At 30.0% G+C, this 25,970-nt stretch overlaps 2 protein-coding genes across 5 annotated transcripts in view; one reads left to right on the forward strand and one right to left on the reverse strand.

Annotated features, from left to right (window-relative positions):
* Window positions 1–346: 346 nt before the first annotated feature.
* LOC107442406 (HEAT repeat-containing protein 3) overlaps window positions 347–25,970 on the reverse strand; it is a 97,351-nt gene continuing 71,727 nt past the window's right edge. Inside the window, exon 15 of the mRNA XM_087167619.1 lies at window positions 347–467. Coding sequence (XP_087023745.1) covers window positions 360–467 — 108 coding nt within the window. The 3' untranslated portion in view covers window positions 347–359. The remainder of the gene's footprint in view (window positions 468–25,970) is intronic.
* LOC107442403 (alanine aminotransferase 2) overlaps window positions 17,569–25,970 on the forward strand; it is a 29,770-nt gene continuing 21,368 nt past the window's right edge. Inside the window, exons 1-2 of one of the 4 annotated variants that reach the window (XM_087167627.1) lie at window positions 17,675–17,786; window positions 22,662–22,967. In XM_087167627.1, the coding sequence (XP_087023753.1) occupies window positions 22,851–22,967 (117 nt within the window). In that variant the 5' untranslated portion in view covers window positions 17,675–17,786; window positions 22,662–22,850. Of the gene's footprint in view, window positions 17,787–18,084; window positions 18,221–22,661; window positions 22,968–25,970 lie in introns of those variants that run through there. The other 3 variants (XM_043050571.3, XM_087167636.1, XM_087167632.1) reach the window with 3 other exon arrangements.

Here is a 25,970-nt window from a genome sequence, read left to right on the forward strand (position 1 = left end):
CGAAAAAGCTCTAGATCTAAGATCCACATGTCTATATATTACAATTCTAATCTATGATTTACTTATGAGGCACATTCAGATATAAAGATGCTCACTCCCTTTAACCATAAAAATTACATTTCTTCCAATTAGCATTTCAAAAAGATTTCAAATTGGTATTTTATTTCAATTATAATAATCATCATACTATTCATAATTGGTTTGACATAATTTAAAATATAAAGTTAGGTAAAAAAATATATATCACAAATAAGAGTTCTGAAGCAGAAGTGCTGAAATGAACCATTTGTAGCATAATTAATCGTACTTCAAAGATCTGAAAATCAATGAAATAATAGATATTGTAAAATGATAAAATATTACTTTTTACTATATTCATTTTTATACTTTATAAAATTTTTAAGATTGTCTTTTGCTGTTCTTTTCCCATCTGCTCTTTCACCCAGAAACTTTCTTTGCTGTTTAAACTGAAAAAAAAAAGAAATATTTTTTATGATGTTTAGGTATCTAATATTTTTGCTTGTCATAATTGATATACCATAGTATTAACATATTTAATAGAAAATGTTTCTGACAACTTAGTCAACATATTTCGCCAATGAAAATAAGGAGATACTCTGAACATTTTAGGCCAGAATATTTTGACAGATGTTTTAGTAAATCAAGCAAGTGAAAAAATGACATAACTCACACCTGAAATAATACAAAACAAAATGAATGATAGCTAATAAAAATAAAATAATCCCATAATGGTTAAGTTAGCATCTGCATAACCCCAATTAAATATAATTTGTTTCAGCGAGGTACAATTATCAATCTTTGATTTATTATTTTTTTAAGCAAGCAAATTTATAAAAAAACTGGTTCACACAAGTGGTACCTTTTCACACATATACATTATTGCCACTTTTGAAAATTGCATGTTAATTTAAAAAAATCTAAATGTACAGGTAGTTAAATAGTAAGATAAGTTTTTTGATTATTGTAATAACTGAAGAGAGCTTAGTTTGTATATCCAGCAAGAGTTACGTTTGAACTCAACAGAGCTCAGGAGCTGTCTATTGTTAAAATATAAGAGTTTAGAAAAACAAGACTGGATGGTGTTTTTTAGCGAGTTATATGCCTACAGTATAATTTTTTTCCTACTAAGTCTTAAAATTAAACAGTTTCTTTCAATTATATTTTTTAAAGTTTGCATACCTTAATTAAAACCATAAGACCCTTTCAGTCAAACAGTCCAGACCCAAACGGTTTCTTTCTACCATATTTTTAAAAAATTGCATACTTTAGTTTATTAAAACCGTAAGCCACTTCTTTAATTATAAAGAGTAAAAAAATTGCTTTAAATTATTGGGTAAATGCCCTGAAACAAAGGGATGTCTTAAGAAATACATTTTAGATGGGAAAAAAAATGTACAAGAATAATATTTGCTGAAAATCTGCTCTTATGTTAAAAAAAAAAATTTCCTATTTGCCCATTTTAATATTCGGTTGAGGAAGAAACTTTGAAAATGAGGTGATTGATTTTTACCAAGCTTTCATATTGAATCTGCAGAGTTCCTTTCAAAATAGAGAAAAGTAGTTAAAAATGTAGTTTAATGAAACTTTTGATGTTATCATGTTAGTGTCATGGAGAAAAGTTAATAATTTTTAACTGTAACAATAATTGTAAATGTGGTTTCAGTAAACTACATTATAAATAAAGTAGATCATAATTTGAATCTTGCATTTTGTCATTGCTTTTATAAAAAATATTAAACCCCATCACTGAGTTTATTTTATAGCGAATTCCCCCAATATTATGTGAGATTATTTTTAGAAAAATATCAGTCTTGTTTATTTAAGTTCTCCTAATCCATGACCTTTTTTTCAAGACGTTTTATCACTAAAAAAATTTGTTGTTCTTTAAAATTTATATATAGGAGGAAAAAGTTTTTTTTTAAAAAATTGTTTGCTTCTATGAATTGAATAACCATATTAAAATAAAATCATTTCAGTCTTTGCAGTATCCTAAAAATAAAATTAATCATTTTTTTAAGCTGCAAGAAAAAACAATCAAGTTTTATATTTACTTTAATATCTACTGAAATAAGATTATGCATTTCATTTAAGAGTAACTTGGTTGGGAATACTGGAAAATTACAAACTGAAAATTATAGAGTTAATGTTTCTTCCTATTAATTGTATACTAAGCAGCTTTTTATTTATACATTGAAATTAAGCATAAATAGTTATTAAATTTGTTTTCCATAAATTAATATTTTTAATTGCTCATTTTTTTTTATTGTTGTTAACACTGTAATGATGAAAATAGCGTTAAATGTCATAAAGCGCTGGAGCATTTTTACTTTATAATTGATAATCTGAATTTATCGAAGAGTACACAATAAGTATTCTTGTGAATTAGTGCTTATTGATTATTATTATTTAATTTTCGGAGTCAGATAACGAAAGTACTTTCTTAAGATTAAAAAATAAGCAGAATAAACTTTTATCAGTGTAATGGAATCCAGACACTCTAAATATAAAGATGGCAGCAATCTGGAAAATAGAATCTGAATAGTTTAATCAGAAGGTCAAGCGTTAATTAGTAACTTGGTATTGTTTTAGGTAATTTTATATTTCCTTTTTATGCCAAAAACCATTAGTTAGGTACTGAACTGAAGTTAAAATTCAAAAATATTTGCATTTACTTTTTTCAAATGCTGAACTTTACAATCAAAGATTTAATAAGCTGCCGGGTATGGAAATTAAAAATTGATATTTTGCTGGAAAGAAATATTAGTAGGTTTTTTAAAATGTCTCCTAACAAATTAGGTTTATCTTTTGAAAACTATATTTATAAAAATTTTAAAAAATGCGCAGAAATTTAAATTTTAATTTAATTAAAAAAATTTGCATTTTCAAAGGTTTTTTATTTAGTACCTGCACTTAATTTGTAACAATTGCACTTACTATTGTAACAATTTGGAGCCCTTTAACCTCAATACAATGTATCTTTACTTACTCGACTTGTCCTGCAGTGAACTGATCGTTAAGACACGGTTCCAAGCAGATCACCGAAGTCAAGCGTCACTAGCTGCAGTCAGTGTGCGGGATGAGTCTGGATCAGTCTGCGTAGGGACTGAGGGTGCGCGCTCCTCGTCCTCGTTAAACTGTTCTATCGTAAAGTGCTCGACATCGCGTGCAGGTCGTCGGGCTACCGAAGCGGGAGTACCATCCCGTCTGCAGGGGATCAAAATTGTGATGGCTTGTCTATGGATCATCCTCAGGGATGTTTCCCAGACCGTCGCCTATAGCCCATTGTGTAGCTCTAGTGTGACGTAAATGAACAAATCAAATCAATCACAACAACAGCTTACTCGACTTGTTTTTTGCCAATCTATTTGATACTAACTCTAATATTTACTCCAAAGAAATTCATCGTGAATCCTGCTATAAACATCAGATAATAAACAGTTCAATTTATTCAGACGAAAATTCAAATTTCTTGAAACTAGTTCTAGTTCATTTACGTCGCACAATGGGCTATTGGCGACGGTCTGTGAAACATCCCTGAGGATGATCCGAAGACATGCCATCACAATTTTGATCCTCTGCAGAGGGGATGGCACCCCCGTTTCGGTAGCCCGATGACCTGCACGCGAAGTCGAACACTTTACGGTAGTACAGTTTAACGAGGACCAATACCGCACACCCTCGGTCCCAATGCAGACTGATCCAAGTGGTCACTGACCGCAGCCAGTGATGCTTGACTTCGGTGATCTGCTGGGAACCGTGTCATAACGATCAGTCCACTGGAAACCAACTTCAGAAAACTGAATGACAAAATCAATAAATAAAATCATTCTTTATTGTCAGCCAGAAAATCACGTGGTACGATCCAGCTTTTTCATAGGAAGATTCAGATATCTATAGTTGTTATCAGCACAAAATTAATAAAAGTTATAGAGATCTCCAAGTTAGAAGCTTGCTAAACCATATTAGTATTCCACTATCATTCAATCAATTTCCGTTTGTACTATTCCTATTGGATGATTCGTATTTCTCTACCAATAGAGAAGTATTCCCATTGGTTGCATCTGTAACTGATTGATCATTGATAGATTTCCAGTGGGCAGGTAATTGAAGTGACGGCAGCTCAGACATCTCTATAGAGATATTGTTTACCTACGCCGACCAGACGGTCGAGTGGTTAGCGTGCCTGACTGCGAAGCCAATGGTTGCGAGTTCGAATCCCGCTCAGGATGTTTCTCTCTGTGTGTTGTTCTCTATTGTGTGAATGTAGCTCACCCTATAAACGGATATCTGTGGTAGTGTGGTGTGGTTAATGTTGCTCGCCTCCGTGACTTAGGCAAAGGTTCATGGATACCCACTGGGTAACGTTAAATGAGTAATACTTCCGGTAACTTCCTAGACGAAGGACGTAAACGTTCAGTGCTTGCCATTAGGAAGAAAAAATATTGTTTACCTGCAAAATATTTCATTATTCTCAATTTAAAGGTATTTATCTGTAATGTTTATTAATCATACTTTCTAAGTATTCAAATGCAATAAATAATTTTGTGTTTATTTAGTTTTTGGAACGTGATTTAAATTAAAGTGTTTTATTTCATTTATTATAAAGTAAACCTATGTTATTACCTTATTACGCTACATTTTAAAATAAACATATTTGAAATAGTATGTAAACTTCATAACAGTTTCACAATCATTAAACGGTAAATATGTTTTACTTTTGTTTAAACTTTGTGTATAACTGTGAACAGTCATGGTATGTAATTAAAATAATGATTGCAAAACTCCAGAACATTATTAGGAATTTGCTTCTCACACTATTAATGAATGTTCTCTTTAACGACGAAAACATGTAGCGAGTTTTTTTATTAACAAAAGTGTAAACAGGAATTCAATCAAAGAAGTAATTGCATATGCAACCGGGTAAAATGGTTAGGATTAAATTTTATCCCGAATCGGAATCTGGTACTAAATCTTTGAAATCAAATTTGAGATAATAAAACATTTTGTGATTTTTCAATTGAATATTTTTAAATTTAGGTGTAAAAATCTGTTTATCATCCAAGCTCTTTAATAGTCGAGCCATTTTCCAAAATTTGAAATTTTTCGCTAGCCGCAATTAAATACGCATTTAAAAGGCATGCAAAAAAGGTATTAAAATTTTTTCTTTTACAGAAATTATATTTATAGAAAACATATAAATAAAAGTACAAAATATGTGCATTGAATTTAAATATTAAAAATTAAACACATTTATTTTATTTCTCTTGATAATTTTTTAAAATTTGGTGAATAATTGGTGAAAGCACTTCTCAGTAATTCTTTGAGATGCTGGTTAGTTAATACTGATCGGTGTTTGCCTTTCACGAATTTTATAATGGAATCCAACCTTATCCCCCCCCCGATCTAAGATAATAAAAATAAAATGAATGTTAAAAGAAACGCAACAATCGCAGGAACTCCTTATTTTAGGCATGTAAAATTTAATTTCAAGTGTGTTGTCCACTTTTTACCATTTCAAGAATAATTTAATTCACCCTCAACTGAGATGTTCTTAAGTATTGGGAGTGTCATTAAAATAACCAAATGGCTGTGTACAGGCTGTTTTTTTACAGGAAAGATTGCATTTCTCCCTTTTTGTCTGCAATATCGTTAATTATTTCAGGAAGTAATTTAAACGGTTACGTAAGCAACGATATTCTTTTGTAGATAATATTCTTTCTTCATGTCTTAAAACTGATATTTTTCACTTATGTCTGAAACTAAAGGTAAATTATACAATATCATTTATTTAAATATTAAAGTAAAAATGTTTATTCGAAATTACTTACTGTTAAGCAATTATATCTTTACGAAATCTTTTTTTATTGGGCTTAGTCTTTTCACATTTAAAAGTATTTAATTCACTGTAATATGACTGTTGAGCAACTCATTTACAGAATTTCACAGCTTGTAGATTTTTCTAAAAGGTAAATACTTGTACCAGTTCATCAAAATGAATGATATTCTTAATACACACATGAACATAAAATCTACGACTAATTTTTTGTATATTTTTTTTTTACTATTTCTCTTGTTCTTTATTTCTTTTGTTCTTTTTGATTCTTAGAACAAACACGTTACGTTTAAATTTTACAAGTAGAATTAATAATGACATACTAGTTTGTAGAAAAAAAAGTTAAAAGTATATTTTTATATAGATATTAATCATGTATCTTATCTTCATTTTGAAAAAAATAATCTTGTGGTTTTTCGAATTCTAAAAATAAAACATTTCAAATCGCTGTTTTTATAAGGAGACAAAAAATAAAAAACGTGGAATTTATGTGTGTTTCTTAATGAATATATATAAAAAATTTTTTTAAAAAAGAGACAGATTGAAAGAGAGAGAGAGAGAGGCTGTTTTTTTAAAGTGTTGATTTTAATTAGTACAAAATTTGTTCCAGCATTTTAAATGTTTTTACTTTTTACATATAAACTATTCACTAAAATAAGAAGAAAAATAAAAAGATTTTCATTTTTAAGAAGCTAACTAGAAACAGTTCATTATTATCATTTACGCAAAGGGAAAAAAAAGCTGGTGAATTTCAGTTTGTGTTTTAGCTTTTACTCCTTATTCCAGGATTTGTCGGACGTTTAACACTCATAGATGTAGTGATAACACTAGCGAACGTTATTTTAAATTTTTTCTTCCTCTTTTTTTTTCTCCTATTGCATGAGATTGTTTGCATATGATTTCAAATCTGCAATCGGTTTTAAACTCAAAGCTACTGTTTCTTGCGACATATTTTGTCTACTTTTTGTCAAAATGTACAAGCTTAAAGACGTAATACCTATTATGTGTTTGCATAAATGTCGTGAGAAAATTCTAGGGGAGTTAGGGCACATCATGAGGATTAAAATTTTTGAGAAACCCATGCCCGGAAATGTAGTCAGACACCGTTAGAGGCTACTTCTTCGTGTGCTTCTGAACAAGTTAGAAAGAAAGCAACCCTAGCCGTGTATGACAACATTTCCTGGCATGGGTTCCTAAGCAATTTTAATCCTGATAATGTGCTCTAATATTCCTATAAGTTAGTTTCCGCATTTACTCGACTCCTTAGCTTTGTAATTTTGAACCAAACGTAGAAGAAAAGTGAAATCCTGGATTAATCGTTGGGACAAAGTAGCCTTCGTGGATAATTTTTTGAGGGAACTAATCCGAATTTGCGGTATATGGAGAGGAAAACAACGAAACTGTTAGTCTCAAACGGTTATCCCGACGGCAAAGGGATTCTAACCTACGATCAATCAACCACTGAGGATATTCATGTCTGCAGTGTGGTTGGTGCGAACTGGGAGCAAAATTCGTATCAATCAGTCACCCTTGGTATTCGAACCTGGGTCATCTCATTAGGAGGCGAACTCTCTATCTCCTGAGCCACAGAAGCTCAACATGTATATATATTGCTACAGAGTTAAACATTGATAGTCGTAAACTCAGAATTGGGACAGCTGTTCAATGCTGGTTATATTATTAAATAAAATAAAACATTTACGCAAATGTTATAGATAACGTTTTTAAACTTGTACATTTCGACATAAAACACACTAAAAATGTCTTTTAAAAAAATCTGCAGCTTTAGGAGTAAAACTAATTTAAAATCTCCACAGCTGAAATATTTGTATAAATGCAATAAAAATTTAATTCTCCAGTGAAATTTTCCCTTTACTCACAGGTATACACATTGCAACCTGCAACAAGCCTACCATGAAGGCTTGTTGCAATTGTACATACACTAAATATACACTACCATGAAGACCATTTTGCAAGAGTAAAGCATAAATTGATCTTGTATTTTTGGTCTTAAGGGGTTACAGTACCTTTGCAACAATTTCTTTAAATAAAGGTATAATCATTCATTTTAAGGATGCTTTACATGCTTATTTAACTTATAATCAATAATTTATCTTCAAAACACAATTAAACTGTTTAAATTTTTTAAAATTTTAAAAAAAGTTGAAAAAATTCAAAATTTTTAAATTTCTAAGGCTTTTTTATTTTAACTTATTTTTCAAAAAAAAATTTTTCTTAGTGCTTACAGCAGTGCTTTCCAAACTTTTTGTACCTGCGCCCCCCTCTTTGGAAAAAAAATTTTTTGTGCCCCCCTTAATTTTTCTAACAATCCAATTTCATAAACACTCATCTGATATTGTAATTTATTTAATGGGCTACAAAATAATATACAATATTATGTATAAAAATACATAAAAAATAATTATCTATTTTAAGAAATAATAATATAATGTAATAAAAACAAATCTTACAAAAAATAGAATTCAACATTAATACAACATTATAAAAATTTAATGTGAAGGGTGAGCTTGTTTTTCAGCACAAATTTTGTCAAACCGTGGTATCATTGAAGATATCGCGGTTCTCAGTTCCTTTTCAATCTTTAAGCAAGATCGATACTTTGTCTTTAAGACAGCTACTGCAGAAAACCCAGTTTCACATAAGTAAGATGTTACAAAGGGCAATAAAATTTCTAAAGCTTTATTTGTTAAAGTAGGAAACTCGTCCTTTACTCGTAACCAAAACGTGACAATATTATTTTCGTGTTGAAACATCTGCTTTAATGTGCTGTCACTAGATAAGTCAATTATCATTTCCTGCTCTGCTGTCGTAAGGCCAAAATCATCATATTTTTCAATCACAAATGGGTTTCTAATCCATTCATATTTGGACATGTCAAGATCTTTAAAGTAAAACGAGAATTGCTCCCTTAAACTGGTCAAGTGTTTATTAATAAGAACTTTACTTTCTTCTATTTCATCTGCAAGACAGGTAATTTTAAAAGTGGGAAACATGTCAAAGTTATTATTTTTCAAACTTATTATCCACAGTTCCAATTTTCTCATAAATGCAGTAACCTTGTCTTTCTGGACAAAAGCATGAATTCAGTGGCGTACCTAGAACTTTTGCCGCCCGGTCTATTATAAGTCAATCAAATAGTGGTTTTTATAAATTAATACACATAAATAAATTATTAAGTTATTTAATCAATATTAATTAATACACAGAGTAAATTTTTTTAGATATATTTGTATGCACTCGTAAACATATTTATATAATATCTACTCTTCTAGCTTTCATACTAGAAAAATCGTGTATAATGCTCTCAAAATTTATATTATTTGTAATTTCTTGTTCTATTGACAACATTGCAAGATTTTGTAGTCTTAATTGACTCATTGTAGAACGAAGATAATTTTTTATCAACTTCAATTTTGAGAAGCTTCTTTCGCAACTAGCGACACTGATTGAAATTGTTAAAAAAATTCTTAACAAAATTACAATGTTGGGAACAGAATTTTCCAACCTATACTGCTGAATAAATTTTAGCAGATCAAGGGGGCCCTTCTCCCCGTTTTTCCAATGTTTTGCCTCTTCTTTTAGTGTAGGTACAGCCATAAAAACCTGGATCCTTTTTCTTTCAATATGGAACTGTTCTTTTTCAATGTCAATCAAGTCATTTATTTGACATTCAAATTCTTCATTTAGTAGGTTACACGGTATTATACACGAATATTTTCTTACAAGGCCATGCAACTGATCGAAGCGTTCTTTTATTTCCTTTATAATTCTGTCCATAGATGAAAACATTTCTCTTCGTACTTCTTCTTCTAAGGATAGCCCCACGTCTCGCGAATTTTCCCCACTCATATTTTTTCTCCTTCTAACTCGACGCTCAGTCGATATCTCCAACTCTTCACAAATTATTTTGGCTGCTATAATAGCGTTTTGTACTAGCGTATCTCTTTGTTCCATGAAATGTGTTTGCAAAGAATTTAGTTTTATATGGCATTGGTGGACATTTAACCCTTTTATTTGCAGGTATTTTTGAGTGTCATTAATTTCCAAAAGGACGGGTTCCCATAAATGAAGGTAACATAGAAAAGAAAAAGATTGCATAGAATTGAGTAATACTCCAGCATCTGATCTCGTTTTATTATTTTCTTCTTCAGATGTCAATTTTTCCAAAGCGCTTAAAATGTCAAAAAAATGTTTTTTTACTATAGTTACCGCGGCAGCTCTAGCGCTCCAGCGAGTTTCTACACTGCGTTTAACACCTTGACCAGTGACAGAAAGTAAAACATTCCATCTATGAGTGGAAGAAGAAAACAACTGTTCGATAGTTCCAAAAAATGTGATGGAATTGATAGCTGTAGAAGCTGCGTGTAAACATGCCAGGTTTAAAGAATGATTTGTACATGCTACAAATTCTGCATTTGGATTTATTTCTTTAATACGAGTTTGAACACCGCTGTGCTTTCCTGCCATGACGGCAGCATTATCGTAAGCCTGTCCTCTGCAATTTTTTATATCTAAACCGTCATTTTCTAATTTCGTTAAAATCATATCTGTGATTTCACCAGCAGTTTTTCCTTTAGTTTCTACAAAGTCAAAAAACGATTCTACAACTTTAACTTCGCTACCATCAATAACTACATATCTAATAATTTGACTGGTTTGATCTTTGTGTGAAATGTCAGGAGTGCTGTCAAATATAATACAAAAGTATTTAGCCTGCTTTATTTGATCCATAATTGTTTTTCTGACTGCGCCTCCCAATAGCTCTATGAATTCGTTCTGGATCTTCGGCGACAAATAAGAGATACTATATTTATTACCCATCTTAATTTTTACTACGTGTTCTCGTAATACTGGGTCGTACTTAGCCAATAAGTCAACAAGCTCAAGAAAATTTCCTCTATTTTCCATTGCATCGATGTTTTCCTGATGAACACTTTCACGATGTCCTCGAAACGTCAAATTTTGTTTTGCTAAGAATCTAATTATATCAAGTATTCTTGTTAGAATTTCCTTCCATTTTTTTATTTCTTTATCAATATTCTGTTGTTGTAGTTTGTCAATAGTTGCGCCACGTCCAAGTCTTATTTCTAATTCCTTCCATTTGGAATATGATCGAATGTGCAGCAGTGGACTCACCTCATGTTGACTAATTTTGGGATTAAGTTTCCACCATTTGTTAAAACCATTTTCTGTATTAAAACCTGCTTGACAAAGATTATCAAACAGTTTGCAGCAGAAACAATAAATACTTTTCTTCGATGGTGAATATACCATCCACGATCTTAAGAGCTTTTCGCCATTAGGCAAAATTTGAAAAAACCAGTCCTGACTCAGTTTTCTTGTTTCACCTTTGGCTTTGATTGTATTATTAGGACGTTTTACTCCTTCGCTGAAGTCAGCGTCCAAATTTTGAATTGCAAAGGGACCTTGACGTACCAGAAATACTCTTGTATTGTCGTGAATTTTGTTAGGCCATAATCCAATATCTTTCATAGAAATGGACGGAATAATTTGTGCAGCAGATTCTTCATCAGAACTTGATGAACTTTCTACTTCTTCGCCAGTGTGTGAAGCAGGTCTTTCCTCTTGAACAACATTGGAAAATGTTTTTTCGCCTTCGAGGGCTGCTTCTTCGCCCGTATTTGAGGCAACAATACTAAAAGAACTAGAAGTTGACTTATGGGAGATATATTTGAGTAGTGCTCCAGTATTTTTAGTCTGTATTTCCTCCCTTCTCTTCCTTTTCTTTCTAAATGACGCACCACTTTCTTTTACTCGTTTCATCCTAGGGATATATAATAAAAATATAACTTGTCGAAATAAATAGTATATTATGTATAGAAAACGGTAAAGTCATTTTACTACTCTGAATAGCATTTAGAATAACATCTATATCTATAATACGTAATATAATATACTTACCTAAAATAAACTCTCCAAATGCACTGGCACCCTATTAATTTGTTTCACTCTTCACTGTTAAAAGATTGAATCGCGAATGAACAAAATGGTTTATAAGCAATTTATCATTCCAAATACTACAATTCTTCAAAACGGACTGAGTATATTTATCTATTTGCGATTCCTGAAATTGTAACTTCATCAGTATTTTTTGTTTTGTCTCGTTTAGATTTTGTTGTTTGAAAAAGATAGTTCTTATGCCGGCGCCCTAATGCTTTGCAGACCTAGTAGACCGGCGGTCTGCTAGGTCTTCCGCCTAGACCGCCTTCCGCCGGCCCTGCTTTTCAAAAGAAAAATCGATGATTTAAAAAAATATTGATATATCACTTCAAAGTAATCATATAAACTTTTCAATAGAAATGACATTTATAAACTGATATCAAAAAATTTCAGTTAGGAAAAATTGCCGAACAAAATCGTAAAGATCCTTTTACGAATTCAACGAATTTTAATGAATACAATAAAATAAAATTATTATCTTGTTCTTGAATTAGAATTCAAAATTTACACTAAAATGCATTTATATACACCGAGGAATAATATTCGAAATCATATAGTTAATCATAATTTATATAAACCAAATATTAAACTTATAATAATCATAATAATCATTTATTATTCAAGAAAGAAAATAAATATGAAATGAATAAGTTGCTTTTTACAACTATAAGTAAATATAAAAAATGCCGCCCCAAGGTAAGTGCCGCCCGGTGCGGACCGCACCCACCGCCCCCCCCCCCTAGGTACGCCACTGCATGAATTTGAGGCCCTTGCATTGATTTATTCAAAGTACTGAGTCTTTGAAAAATATTCACTAAATACGCAAGTTTTACAAGGAATTTCGTGTCATAAAACAAGTTTGCTTCATCTCTATTATTATCAGTAAGGAATATGGCGATCTCTTCTTTTAGCTCAAACACCCTTTGAAGTACTTTGGAACGAGAAAGCCAACGTGCCTCACAATAATATAGAAGTGATGTATATTCTGAACCCATGTCATTACACAATTTTGCGAAAAGCTTTCCTCTTAATGGGCTATTTTTGATAAAATTTACAACTCTTATAATAACTTGAAATACTGTTAGTAAATCTTCACCCATATCTCTTGAAACAAGTGATTGTCTATGAATCATGCAATGCGTCCAACTTGCCCGAGGAGCCACCTTTCGAACTAGTGCCGGTAGACCAGCGTTTTTTCCTGCCATAGATGGAGCTCCATCTGTGCATAGTCCAACACAGTTCTCCCACAGAATGTTATATTCATTGAAAAATTTATCAATCATATTAAAAACTTCACTTGCTGTAGTATTGCCTTCAATAGGTTTACAGAATAACATGTCTTCTCTAACATCAGTTTCCACAACATATCTTACATATGTAATCAAGTGTGCATCCTTAAGAACATCTGTAGCCTCATCTACTTGCAACGCGAAAGAAGATAGTTTTACTTTTTCTATTAATTGATCGCAAAGATCTTCAGATATATCGGATATTCGTCTTCCCACCGTATTATCTGCAAGTGGAATAATTTTAAGTTGATCTGCATATGATTCACCTAGCATCGTATCTACCATGTCATTACAGCTGCAGGTAGCACTAAAGTTTCTCCTATTACACGGGGTTTTTTGCATTTAGTAATTCTATAAGAAACCTTATAAGACGCAAGCAATGCTTTTTGTGTAACAGACATGGTCTTTGAAAACATTTCTTTTTGTTTATTTAAATTCTCCAATTTTCTTTGGAAAAATTCTATTGTCTTGCCAACGTGATCTGCATGTACGTTTTCGAGATGCCGTTTTAATTTATTTGGTTTCATGCTGTCTGAGGCCAAAGTATTCAGACACAGCAAACACATTGGTCGTTCTTGGCCATTAATGACTTTACATGTAAATCCAAATGATAAGTTCATTGGATCATATTTTCTACATTTAGGTTTACTATTTTGCGAAGATGTTCCGCTATTTTCGTTACCTCTTCTTTTGCCGTCTGCTTCTGCTTCATTCAATTTTCTTTTCAACCCAGTTACGTATTTATCCATCTAAAAGGGTTATTATTTTAAATCAAATAAAAATACTTTATAACAGTTTTGAAATTTACCTCAATATTAATTTAGAAGTGTACCAAAGCGAGTTTGTAGACAATCTGCGTGGAAACGGTCGAGTTTAACCAACGTTTCTTAACGAAATGCCGCGTGTCTGCTCTCGTCTGGGCGCACGCATCCAGGTGTAGTCGCGTCGTCCGAGTTTGAAAAACCCCGCAGTCGCGCTCAATTGATGATAGTTCCACATCAGATGTAATGAGCGCTAACGTCGTCGAATTAACGACGGCCTTGGCTTATATTCCTTGTCGGGGCCTGCTGCCTGCTTCTGTTTACTGAAGTTTGGCAAGAGTAACCCCGAGAATACCCGGGATGATCCGAGTGCTTGTCTAGTGTTTCCTTGCGCTCGGCTCCAAACGGGAAAGCAAGATGTTTTCGTTCCAGCAAGAGTATGGATGGATTTTTTAGCATTTATACCCGAGAAATTCGCGGCGAGGATTGTGGATTACGTATAACCGTTTTTCTGATTAATTTTTTGACACCTATTCGACTTTTTTGGTCTGTATTCGAAAATTATATTTTGGAATCAACTGCGTGCCCCCCCACTCTGCAACAGTCTCGCGCCCCCCTAGGGGGGCGCGCCCCACAATTTGGAACACACTGGCTTACAATATTCTTCTTAACAATTTTGTGCATTCATTTATTGATATATCAATTAGAGTATTTTTTATAAAATATTTTGTAAAAAAGTAGAAAAAAAAAAGTAAAAATTCCTGTTAGGTATATATAACATGCTGTAAAAACTGTAATACCTTATAAAATGCTTATTTCATGCACAGTTTAAATAAGTGTATTATACTTAAGATAAAAAAGTTTACTTCAAAGCTTTATCTTAAATAGAAAAAATTCCTTAGGGATTTAATCAAGATCAAAACACAAAATTATCATTTATGAGAAAAAGCCCTTTAAAGTTTGTCTGCAGAGCAAGATTCTGTATTAGGACAATCTAAAATCATTCATAACTTTTTCAAAAATGTAGATAGAGACATGATTTTTTTTCAGTGCATTTGAAATGGTTTGAAGTTTTATTATAAGCAATAAAAAAAATTGGTATTTTTGTCATTTTTTGGATACTGTGACCCCTTAATCACCTAATTTTATGCAATTTTTGAACATTCTGAAACTTATTTTCAATTAAATTCTTTATTTAAGTTGAATTTTTCTTAGCATATGTTTGGTTTAAGACTAAAAAAATGTATAAAAAAGCTTTTTGACATTAAACTAAACATTTATTAAAAAGTTCTTTGTACATTTCAATTTTAAAAGAAATGCTTTACAATTCATCTTAAGTATTTTTATATTCTTTAACGCGAGACAAATGACATATGTTTAAGAACGTAACAGAATAGCATACCTGCCAACTTTTACGCATTTGGCGTAAAATTTTACTTCTGTCTTTAAAGTGGTAGTAAAATGTATGCTTTCTATATATTCTTTACATTTATAAACTTAATTTATAATCTTTTTGACGACCACTATTTTTAAAAAAATTGAGCACAGAAAATTCATTTGACAAAAAAAATGGATTTGACGAAAACATTTGACGAAGAAATATTCATTCTATTCCATGCCTGCCAACATATGTAATACTGTTGTGGTAGTTCGCATAAACCTTTTCAAATACAGCATATGTTTCTGCATAAAATTGCAATTTAAATTCCATATTGCTACCACTGAGGAGAATCATTCTCGAAAGGATTAAAAGTTGGCAGGTATGAAATAGAATTAATATTTCTTCGTCAAATCCATTTTTTTTTCCAAATGAATTTTCTTTTTTCAAAAAAAAAAAAAAATTCGATTTTTCTAGCAAGTGTTTCTTTCTGTCGAAGACAGAAAAATTAAAATTGATGGAATTTGACAGAAAAATTAGAAGGGCAATTGCGCAATCAACTGTGACTTATAAGAAGTAATCAGACACTTTAGAATTCCGTCTGCTTAGAATTCAAAATTGAACTAAAAATTAAAAGAAAAAGTTTATTGACAAATTTTATTTGATTTAAGCTTCTTTTCAAAATTACTAAATAAATTATTTATTCAACGAACTAGTAAATAATACACCGGTTTAGAGCAATCTGTAAATGAATGTTACTGAAAATGATATAGTCATTGTTATCAGCTTATTAGAAGATAATCCCTATTCTACAAGATTACAATTTTCCTTTTTCTCTTTTTAATCCGTGCTTAACTCGTGCTTCTCAATGCAATTTTATTCTCGAATTAGCCAATAATAACTTACTTAAAATTGAATCGAAACTTTTGATTAAGATGAATTTGTTAAAAAAAACACTTTTTTCAAATATATTTGAAGAAAAAAAACATGTTTTTTTAATTTTGTGTGTTAAAAAAACGTGTTTTTAAAAAAATCAAGTAAAAAAAAACGTGTAAAAATCGCTTTAAAAAAACATGCACGTGAAAAAAAACATGTTTTTCATACGTGCTTTTTAGGTATGGATATTTTCAATTGCAAATTTATACATCCATATTCAATGTATTATTAAACAGTTCGGCGTGTATTATTAATTTGTCATGAAATTGAATTGTGCAAAAACAGCACAATATAGTATATATATATGTATTAACACAAAGAATAAGCTATAGGTTATTGGGGAAAAACATTCCCGCAACAGCCCATCATAAGCCTGGAGGTCATGGAGGTTAAGTAACTAAAATTTCGTGACCGGCATAATATTGGCAATCAGCATTGAGTAACGACGACTTTAACTTCCCATACAAGTTGTCGCCTCTCGATCTGAAGCTGGGTGGGGTTACTAATAAAATGAACACAATTAATTAGTCACTTTTATTATTCAATGTATTACGCTTGCAAATGTGGAATGTTGAAGGAAATATTTTTGCTAGATATCATTATTTCTCACTTACACTGGAAACGATATTCCGTCTGCTCTAATAAAAGGATTGTAAAGGGAAAATAATGTAAAGGAAAATTCTTTTTGTATGCATTCATCGCTGAATATCAACATTCACCGGCAAAAAACGGAATGTCGGACATTCACTTCAACCTATACATCCTTAGAAGTTTGAAACTAATATTAATTCTTCATTTTGATTCTTTATTTTTTAATGTATATGTTGATAACATGAGAGAAATTTATAACCAAATGAATTTTTTAAAATCTAAATTATAATTTTTTTTTCAAAATTTTTATTTTTATTACAATTTTTTGCAAATTTTTATTTTACTTTTCTTGTCGAGGATTGAAGAAGTATAAAGAGGAATACAAAAAACGATAATAAATACAAACAAATAAATAATAAATATAAAAAGGAATATAAAAACGATAATAAGCTTATCTTAAAGCGTAGCGTTTTTAGGTAATATAGAAATACTTAGCAACTCTATTAGTTTTAAACTTTTAATTTGGAAAACAGTCCAAATCAAAAACGTTATAATAACAGAGTAAAATAAGACAGTAAATATTACAGGTTATTATTCAACCAATACGAGAGGAATATTAACTGTTAATGTGGAATTCCTTGTAAGGGTGTTTACTGCAAAGCTTGCATATCTGCAGTGAAACAGATTTACAGACGGAGCAGTGAAGTAGGGCATCATGGGATTTTTCTACTATTTGCTATTCAAATAATAATAATATTTTTTTAATTTTGTTTTTAGGAATACTTTTGGTTAAAGAATTTAAAAAAAAAAAAAAGGCAGAGCAGAATAAAATTAAAAAGTTGGGTATCTCGCCAGGAGCTGAGTTACACTTGAACAAAAGAACAGCTATCGATCTTTAGACTTTGTCATTCATTGTTTGAAACATGATCTGAATGGTTCTGTAAAAGTGATTATCCAAGCAACTACTTCAGTTAGACGAAAATATTATCTCAAAAGTAAGTGATTTTTCATTTGAAACACGTAATTTTCTGCGCCTTAAATCTTCAAATCAAAATGACATTGGAAAGGTAAAACAGAATAAATTATATCTGTCTACTCAACAATAACATTATATCGATATTTGAAGTAGCACATAATCACAATTTTTTTCCTTATCATTATTCCTTTTAATGTTTTTTCAGCTTGCGAAGAATCATTGGGTTAACCGCCATTAGGGTGGGTTGCGTCATCCGGTGGATAACAGAATAATTCACATGAGATTCTAATAGTTTTCGTGCTTCGTGTTTTTAGTTTGTAGGCTTAAAATAAAACGATTGCTTTTATTCGAATGGCCTGACTGCGCTACGCTGTGACAGAGCTTTGATGGTGTAATAATATTAGATACTCGTAGCTAGATAACTGGATTTAAGTTGGATGGACAAAGAGTTAAGTAAGATTTAAGTTAAATGGACAAAGTTACTTTGTAATTAACCAGCGACTATGAATTAAAAGGTTGATTTTCTTTCATTAATGTCAAACAATTTAGTGTAGCCGATGAAATGACTCTTTTTTTAAAAATTAAACTTTAGATAAACGATAAAACTTAACGTTCGTAATTTTTGAAAACGTTAAAGTGCTACGGGAACGCCTTAATTTCTTACAAACTAGCAGAAATCAATTGTCATGTGAACAAATGTCTAATTATCTGGTTAAATTTAAAAAATGGATTTTAAATTTTCAAATTTTATTTGAGTGTCTCTTGTCGCTTTAAAGTATTTTATCGGAGGGTGGCCAAGCCTATTGCTTCTAATTGATTTTATATAATATTCTATTTCCTATCCACTGTTTATTATGTCATTACTCATTATGCCACTTGGTATGCCCTCCATTACAACTTTTTGAAAACACTGCATCTCAGAATTCTATGATAATTTTATACTAGCAATAAAGAATCCTGAAAGTTTTTACCTTTAATTGTTTCCTACTTAATTTACAAGGTATGTAATTTTTTATTTTTAAAATAGATATTTATGAGAAAGCTAGAGAATGTCTAGAAACAATTATGAAATTAAAAAAAAATTCTTATTTAGTGATCTTTTTATCCTTAAAAAAAAATAAAAAACTGAAAATTGCAATTTTGACTGAAAAAATTTACTTCGATATTATTAATTCGTTCGATATTATTCGTTCATTGATATTATAAAAATAAGAACAATTAGTAATTGTTCTAAATAAGGAAGTTGTTAAAGATAATTTTAAAAAAAGTTAATAAACAAAAATAAAGTTGTTATACTAATAACTAAGTAACTTTTAGTCAATGAAATAGGAATATTCTTTAGTTGATTAAACATGCTTTTATTTTGTAGTTATGAATAATTTTTATTCAAACGTAAAACGTTAAAAAAGAGGCAATAAGAGTAATGCAATTAACTGCAGATTTAAACTCTAAAAGGATTTTTTGTTTTCAATTTTATGCTATCTCAACTAACACTTTTTGTATTGAACTAAGTTTATTTTTCACAAGTTTTTATATTTTGTTAAAAAGGCCACAAACATTAATAAAGGTTTAGGTTAAGAAAGATTTAGAGCAGTATCAGTTCCATTGCTAAGTACAAGTTCATCATAATACAAAGAAAAAATTTAACTAGAATGGAAACAAGTTTTATTTTATTTCTCTCTTCAGCTATCAGTTAGAGTACTACTTAAATATTTCTTACCTAAGAAGAAAATATTTGTCAATAATGAATTAATATCAATTTTACATAAAAAAAATATGTCCAAATCTTTAACAAAATACCTGGATTAAATTAAAGTAATTTTAGATTTATGCTCCAATAAAGGTTGCAATTATTTAAATCTTATGAATAGAAATTCTCATGCGTATTATTTTTCGCCCTATCATCATTTTGTTTCTTCCAATATCTTAATATTTACGAATTCTACAATGAAAAAAACAAAACATTATTAAGAAAAAAAATTCATCATTTGAAAATTCATTATGGGGAAAAATAAAACCTAAATTTCTTCTGTTTAGGTAGTTTTAAAATATAAAGGGTTGTTTGGAGCAGTGATTTCTTCATTTAAAAATAATGTAAACATTTTTAGCTTCCTATTTTAATAGTAGCATAACTTTTTATATTTTCTGACTAAAAGTCACAAGACTGTGTCGAATTGTGACATTAATATTATGAATTTTTCTACCAGAAAAATTTTCAAATGTTTTAGATTGGTGTCTTGGGATATTCATCCACTTTTAGATGCACGTGGATAATTTTTTTTAAAAATTTTTCCGCACATGCGCTGTATAAAGCAACTACTTCAATTACTCTTATCTGGCGCAGTTTTTATTATTATTTTTTTAATTTTAAAGCAATAATTTCGTTATTAGTTTAAAATTGATTCAAATGCGTTGTTTAATTTTTTTTAAATATTTAAGCTATAGCAAAAGTGGCACTAGACCTAGTATATATTTCGGACATTTATCAAAGGTCTAGTCATACTAGGTCTGGTTAAGTGCAATTGCCCGGTATACATTTGCCCGGTATATCCTACACTGATGTTTTTTTAAGGTCAAGTGCCATTGCCCGGTATACCCTACACTGATGCTTTTTTAAGGTCAAGTGCCACTGCCCGGTATACATTTGCCCGGTATACCCTACACTGATGTTTTTTTAAAGTCAAGTGCCATTGCCCGGTACATATTTGCCCGATACTCCAAACACTGATGTTTGTTCTAATCTATCGTCAGTAATTATTAAAATATCGAATAAATGTAATTATATCCACAAATAAATTAATATCAAATCGGATGTAATAAATATTTCGGACATTCACCAAAGCGACTAATTTGATTGTCAACATTCACCGGTGAAAGTCAACAACCACCGATTTCGATCATTCACAGTAACATGCACATCATTTACATAATAACCTCATCAGGACAATTATTTCATACTTTGCCTAAATAGCATCCGGCATTTCAAAAAATAAAAATGATTGGTTTTGTTGGCGATGATCTCGTTAGGCGATAAAGAATCATGCATAGTACAGGTAAGGAAGATGTTAACCTCGAAGGAAAAGTGGATGAATAGCCCAAAGAACCGTTTTAGATTTTTGAAGATCTAATATTCAATTCCTCCTACAATAATGTCTGCTGTTTCAATGAGACATTTTTTCCCCATTAGTTTATCTTTGTTGAAATAGTAAGTGCTCATTAGCATTTATTTATTTATTTTTATATCTATTATGCATTTTCTTGAACACAACCTCTACTTTGCAATAATAAATATTATTAATTTTTGTCGAAATCTTTTAATAATTCATTAACTCGCGATTCATTAGCTCAATTCAAATAAATTTTGTTAAAAATATTCTTGTAAAAAAGTTTAGTTTCAAAAAAGAAAAAGAAAAAAAAAGTTATAATAAGTAAAATAAAACACCATAGCTAATCAAAGTAACTTGATTTTGCGGGGAAAAAAATCAAATTCTTTCGGCATTTAAAATAAATTTTAATATCTCTAAACGATTTTTTTAAAAAAAATGAAAATTATAAAATGAGCTAGCAAATTTTATTTGTTTTCAGCATATTGTAATTGATAATTTATTATAATTATAATCGATAATTTAATCAAAGTCAAATTAAAATGCTCTGTGAAAAGATGTTTCAACGTTAAGAACAACTACTTTCATTTCACTGTTTAATTAAAATTCAATTTTTATTGAAATTTCCCCCCAATTAGGAGAAAATCCTTACAGGGAAAATTAAGTAACGTGTAGCGCTGTGATCGTGCCTTTACGTTAGCACGTTTTCTCCTGGAATCTATTTTTATCATTTCTAGGTTTGGTCCGTGAGAAATAACGAAGGATTTTCCCTGATATATTTACTTTTCTATGTAGAGATGAGGCTTTATCAGGATGCCCCATCATAAGAATTGATGGAGCTCAATATTTCTTATCGACTTCATCTTACTGATTGATTTTTCCAAACTTTCGAGACTGACTATAATGCATGTACACTTTCTCTACATTCAATAAAGAAAAAACTATTTTGTTAAACGTCGCACCGTTTAACGTAAAGAGTTATTCTATTTTTAAATTATTTAGAAGAAGTAAGTTTGTTCTATCTTTTTTTTAAATTTGCTCTTAAATAGTGCATATATTTTTATATGCTAATAAATTCAGTTATAATTATTCATGAGTTAAAATATTAAAATAGATATAATAACTACCAAGTTTTCTTATGAACTAAAATAAAGAGGACATCAGTCATTCTGTAATTAAAATGCACGTGCTATTCCATCAGAAATAGATTTTCTAATCATCAAAAGACAATTTTTTTTTTTAATATTCTAAAAAAATAAATTAGGATTAACAAAATGGACATACAAATCAGAATTGTAATCTCTGCTCTGAGAATAATCTTGACCTTAAGCTAACTATGGAGTTTTTTTTTTTTTTTTGCAAATGTAAAGCAAATGTGAGTTTGTTTCAATTCTGATGTCCTCCATGAAAGAGAATTTGTCGTAAAACTTTACCAAAAAGTTCTCTTGTATTTATTCAATTTTCTTATTATTTATTTACTTATTTTTGGTAAAATGTAAGTTCTATCTATTTATTTAGCAAGAATTTTGCTTGAAATGAAAAAGAAAAATATTCTCATTTAATTATTTAGAATTAACTTTGTTTTGTAAATGTACATACATTGCAAGGTTTATTCCCATTTTCTTTCTTTTTCATTAGTAGATTGACGATTAATACAGACTAAATTTAATGTTTTAAAACGTAAAAAAATGCATTAAAATAAGAAATAAAGATTATAATTTTTTTTCTTGTACATTTTTTGCAACATATATCAAAACTAGTTTAGTATAATTTTAATACACTTTCCATAGGTGCAAATATTTATTCTTTAGCACTAAACATGATTCTTTAGCACTCAAATGACCGTTTAAGAACTTTTGCATCGGATCAAGCTCGACATAGTTTTGGCTCATGTGTATGAAGACTTGGCACTGTCCTCCAAAACATCTGAACACGCTACAATTAGAGGAACTACAGCTGGTCTTCAAACAAGTATCAAAATGGACCGGAAAACTGTGAATTTAAATAATATTAATCCTAATATTAAATTAATGGAATTTGCCGTACTTGGTCCTCTAGAAATACGTACAGGAGAAATTGAAAAAGAATTATTAAAGGTTTGTTATCCCACTGGCTGTATTGCAATCAGTGTTTCTTTTAATGATTATATATATATATATATATATATATATATATATATATATATATATATATATATATATATATATATATATATATATATATATATTCAGTCAAACTTCGATATCTCGAACTTGAAGGGAGAGGAGAAAAAATTCGAGATACCGAAAATTCGAATTATCGAAAATAGCATGTTATCGATGGTAGAATAAAGAAAAATGATCTTTACATACCTTATTTACTATTCCATATGTATTCTAAAAACACTTTTTACACTTTCATTCAAAAAAAGATTCAATTGTTGTTTGCTTTAGAGATGAAGAAAGTTTGTCTGTAACACTTTCTAAGTGGACTATAGATTTAAATGTCTCCTCTGACATATTTGGCTGCCTCTCAAATAAATCTCCTTACAGTGTCCACTGCAGAAAGTGCTTGTTTGTTAGTAACATTGGGTGGTAAATCTTCGATTTCCTCATCCTCTTCTTCTGATAGTTCACAAGAAGCTTTCGTTTGAGCGATGATATCATTGTCATGCCACTGACCACACACTGTTACTGCATCATCTACGTTTACAAAGTTATGAAATTCCAAGTCATCAAGTTTCATGAGTCCGGTCAATTTGTCCCAATCATTTTCGGTGTAGTTTTCAGCAGAATAAACGATATTGATTGTTTGACTACTTTCGTGATCTTTCATGAATCCAGCCTTCTTGAAGCCATTCATTATCGTAGAGAAAGACACATCATTCCATGCCACTGACGTCTTTATGTCCATTTTTTTCAAAAAAGCTTATCATTATGAGAATTGGTTTTCTATTCTTAAAATTTTTTTATTTTTTTTGGAATAATTTTTTATTTTCAGAAAAAAAAATCAACACTATTTATGGAGAAAAAAATTCAAGTTACCGAGGGATTAGAAAAAAGAAATCAAGTTTTTTTCAGCATTGAGTGTATAGGAAACTTTAAGGGAATTTTTTTTTCTTCGAGATATCGAAAAATTCGCGAAATCGAGGTTCGAGTTAGCGAGATTCGACTGTAATTATATATATATATATATATATATATATATATATATATATATATATACTTTAATTTCAGTGTTTTAAAATAACAAATCTAACTTCTTTGCCATATTTTCAGGTATTATTTGCTCTTTCTTTAATTATGCTTTTAAGTGTATCTCTCTAAAATATCTCCCCATGAATCTGAAAAACTTGTTTTTGCATTAGGTAACTTTTTAATTCTGGTTTCTTCCCTGTTTAAACTGGTTAGGTTTATGCTAAACAGATTTAAGACAAATTGATTTTGTGTGCTTGTTACCAAGATTTCAGTTTCGCGCTGCAGAAGCTTTTTACGAATATGTAAGTTATGTAAGCTTTTTACATATTCGTAAAAAGCTTCTGCATGGCCGCAACGAATAACCCTGCAAAGCTCGCAACGAATAACCCTTGACACAGTTAATTAATTATTGTTTACCACATATCAACGCGAAATATTCTTTCCCCTATGATTTAAATTTGCTTTTATAGTTACGAATTTTAAGTCACAAAAAATAGACACAAAAAAATTAAAGAGTTAGGGCACCAAATTTCGAAAAATGCGAGTTTTTTTAAAATTATTTCTCAGGATTTATTTGACCGATTTTGCTTAAATTTTGTATTTTGACATTTAAAATTACATACTTTCAAATGATGAAAAAATTTTATACCTTACATTGATAAAGTTTTTCAACTTTCATTAAATAAAGCAATAATATATGTTAATTTCATGCAAAATATAACTTTTAATAATCTTCTGAAAAATGAAGTGGAATTGCGTGGATTGATTGATATGATTGGAATTGTTTGCAAAACTTTTTCAATTCGCTTAAACAGAAATTTTTTGGATACAGTGAAATGCGCAAAAACTATAGTTGACATTAAAGGGTTCTAACTTTCAAACGCGCTCCTGAAAAAACTATTAAAACAATATTTACAGATTGAAGCTATACTATGTTTTGGGGGTCAGAAGTTCGAATCCGTCGTAAAAAGGTATGTTTAATCAGAGAAAGTACGTTTTTATGTCTAATTTCCAAACTTAAAATATCGTTCGCACTAATTAATTAGTATATTCGACGTCACCCTCTCGAATTAATGAAGAATGAGTCCTAGAAAATGAAGATCCGAACTTAAGATCAAAAGTTATTCCGGTGGCTCCATTTATTTTTTTGTGCACTGTACATTCATTTGAAGTATATGTCAATATTGCTGATAATAGCAAAATATTTTTTCATTTTTATATGGAAAGGTAATTTAGCTGGTGGTTATCCACATATATATGCTTTGATAACTTTAAGGATTATGATTGATTGGAAGAGGAAAATAAGGTGAAATGATGTTCACTTTCAATATTAATATCAGATATAAATAAATAAAAACGTCTTCCATTTTGTCTTCTTGCATTAATTTTAATGATAGAAATATGCATTTTCCTCAAAAGAATTTTTGCCGCTATTGCGGAAAGATAATATTTTTTTTTTTATCTCGTTTTAAACAAAGAATTTTTGTATCTTAAATATTAATGTTTTGAAGGTATCGTAATATCAGACATCTCGAAATATGAATCTCGATACATAGAGGTTTCACTGTACTTTAATTTGCAAAAATATGAAACGAAATTTTGGTTTAACACCAAACATACCAACACTTAATATATAACCCATTTCTACCATAGCCGGTCAAGTGACCAAACTTTATGTTTCTTGATTGAATGTATTAAATATGGATGTTAGGAAGGAAATAAACTAAAAAAAACTTTATTATAATTAAACAAAATTGTATATTGTCAATTTTTATGCATTACAAACACAAAGAATAAGAATTTTTAATTCATTGCTCAACTCATTTTTTACCCATTGTACATTTACAGCAAACATATTTCTTCTAATTATTATTATTTCCATAATTTTTATAATTATTCTTATAATTATAAGAATTATAATAC

The sequence above is a fragment of the Parasteatoda tepidariorum genome, chromosome 1, assembly GCF_982258835.1.
Source record: "Parasteatoda tepidariorum strain Cologne lab strain chromosome 1, Ptep-v5.0, whole genome shotgun sequence".
Lineage (NCBI taxonomy): Eukaryota > Metazoa > Arthropoda > Arachnida > Araneae > Theridiidae > Parasteatoda > Parasteatoda tepidariorum.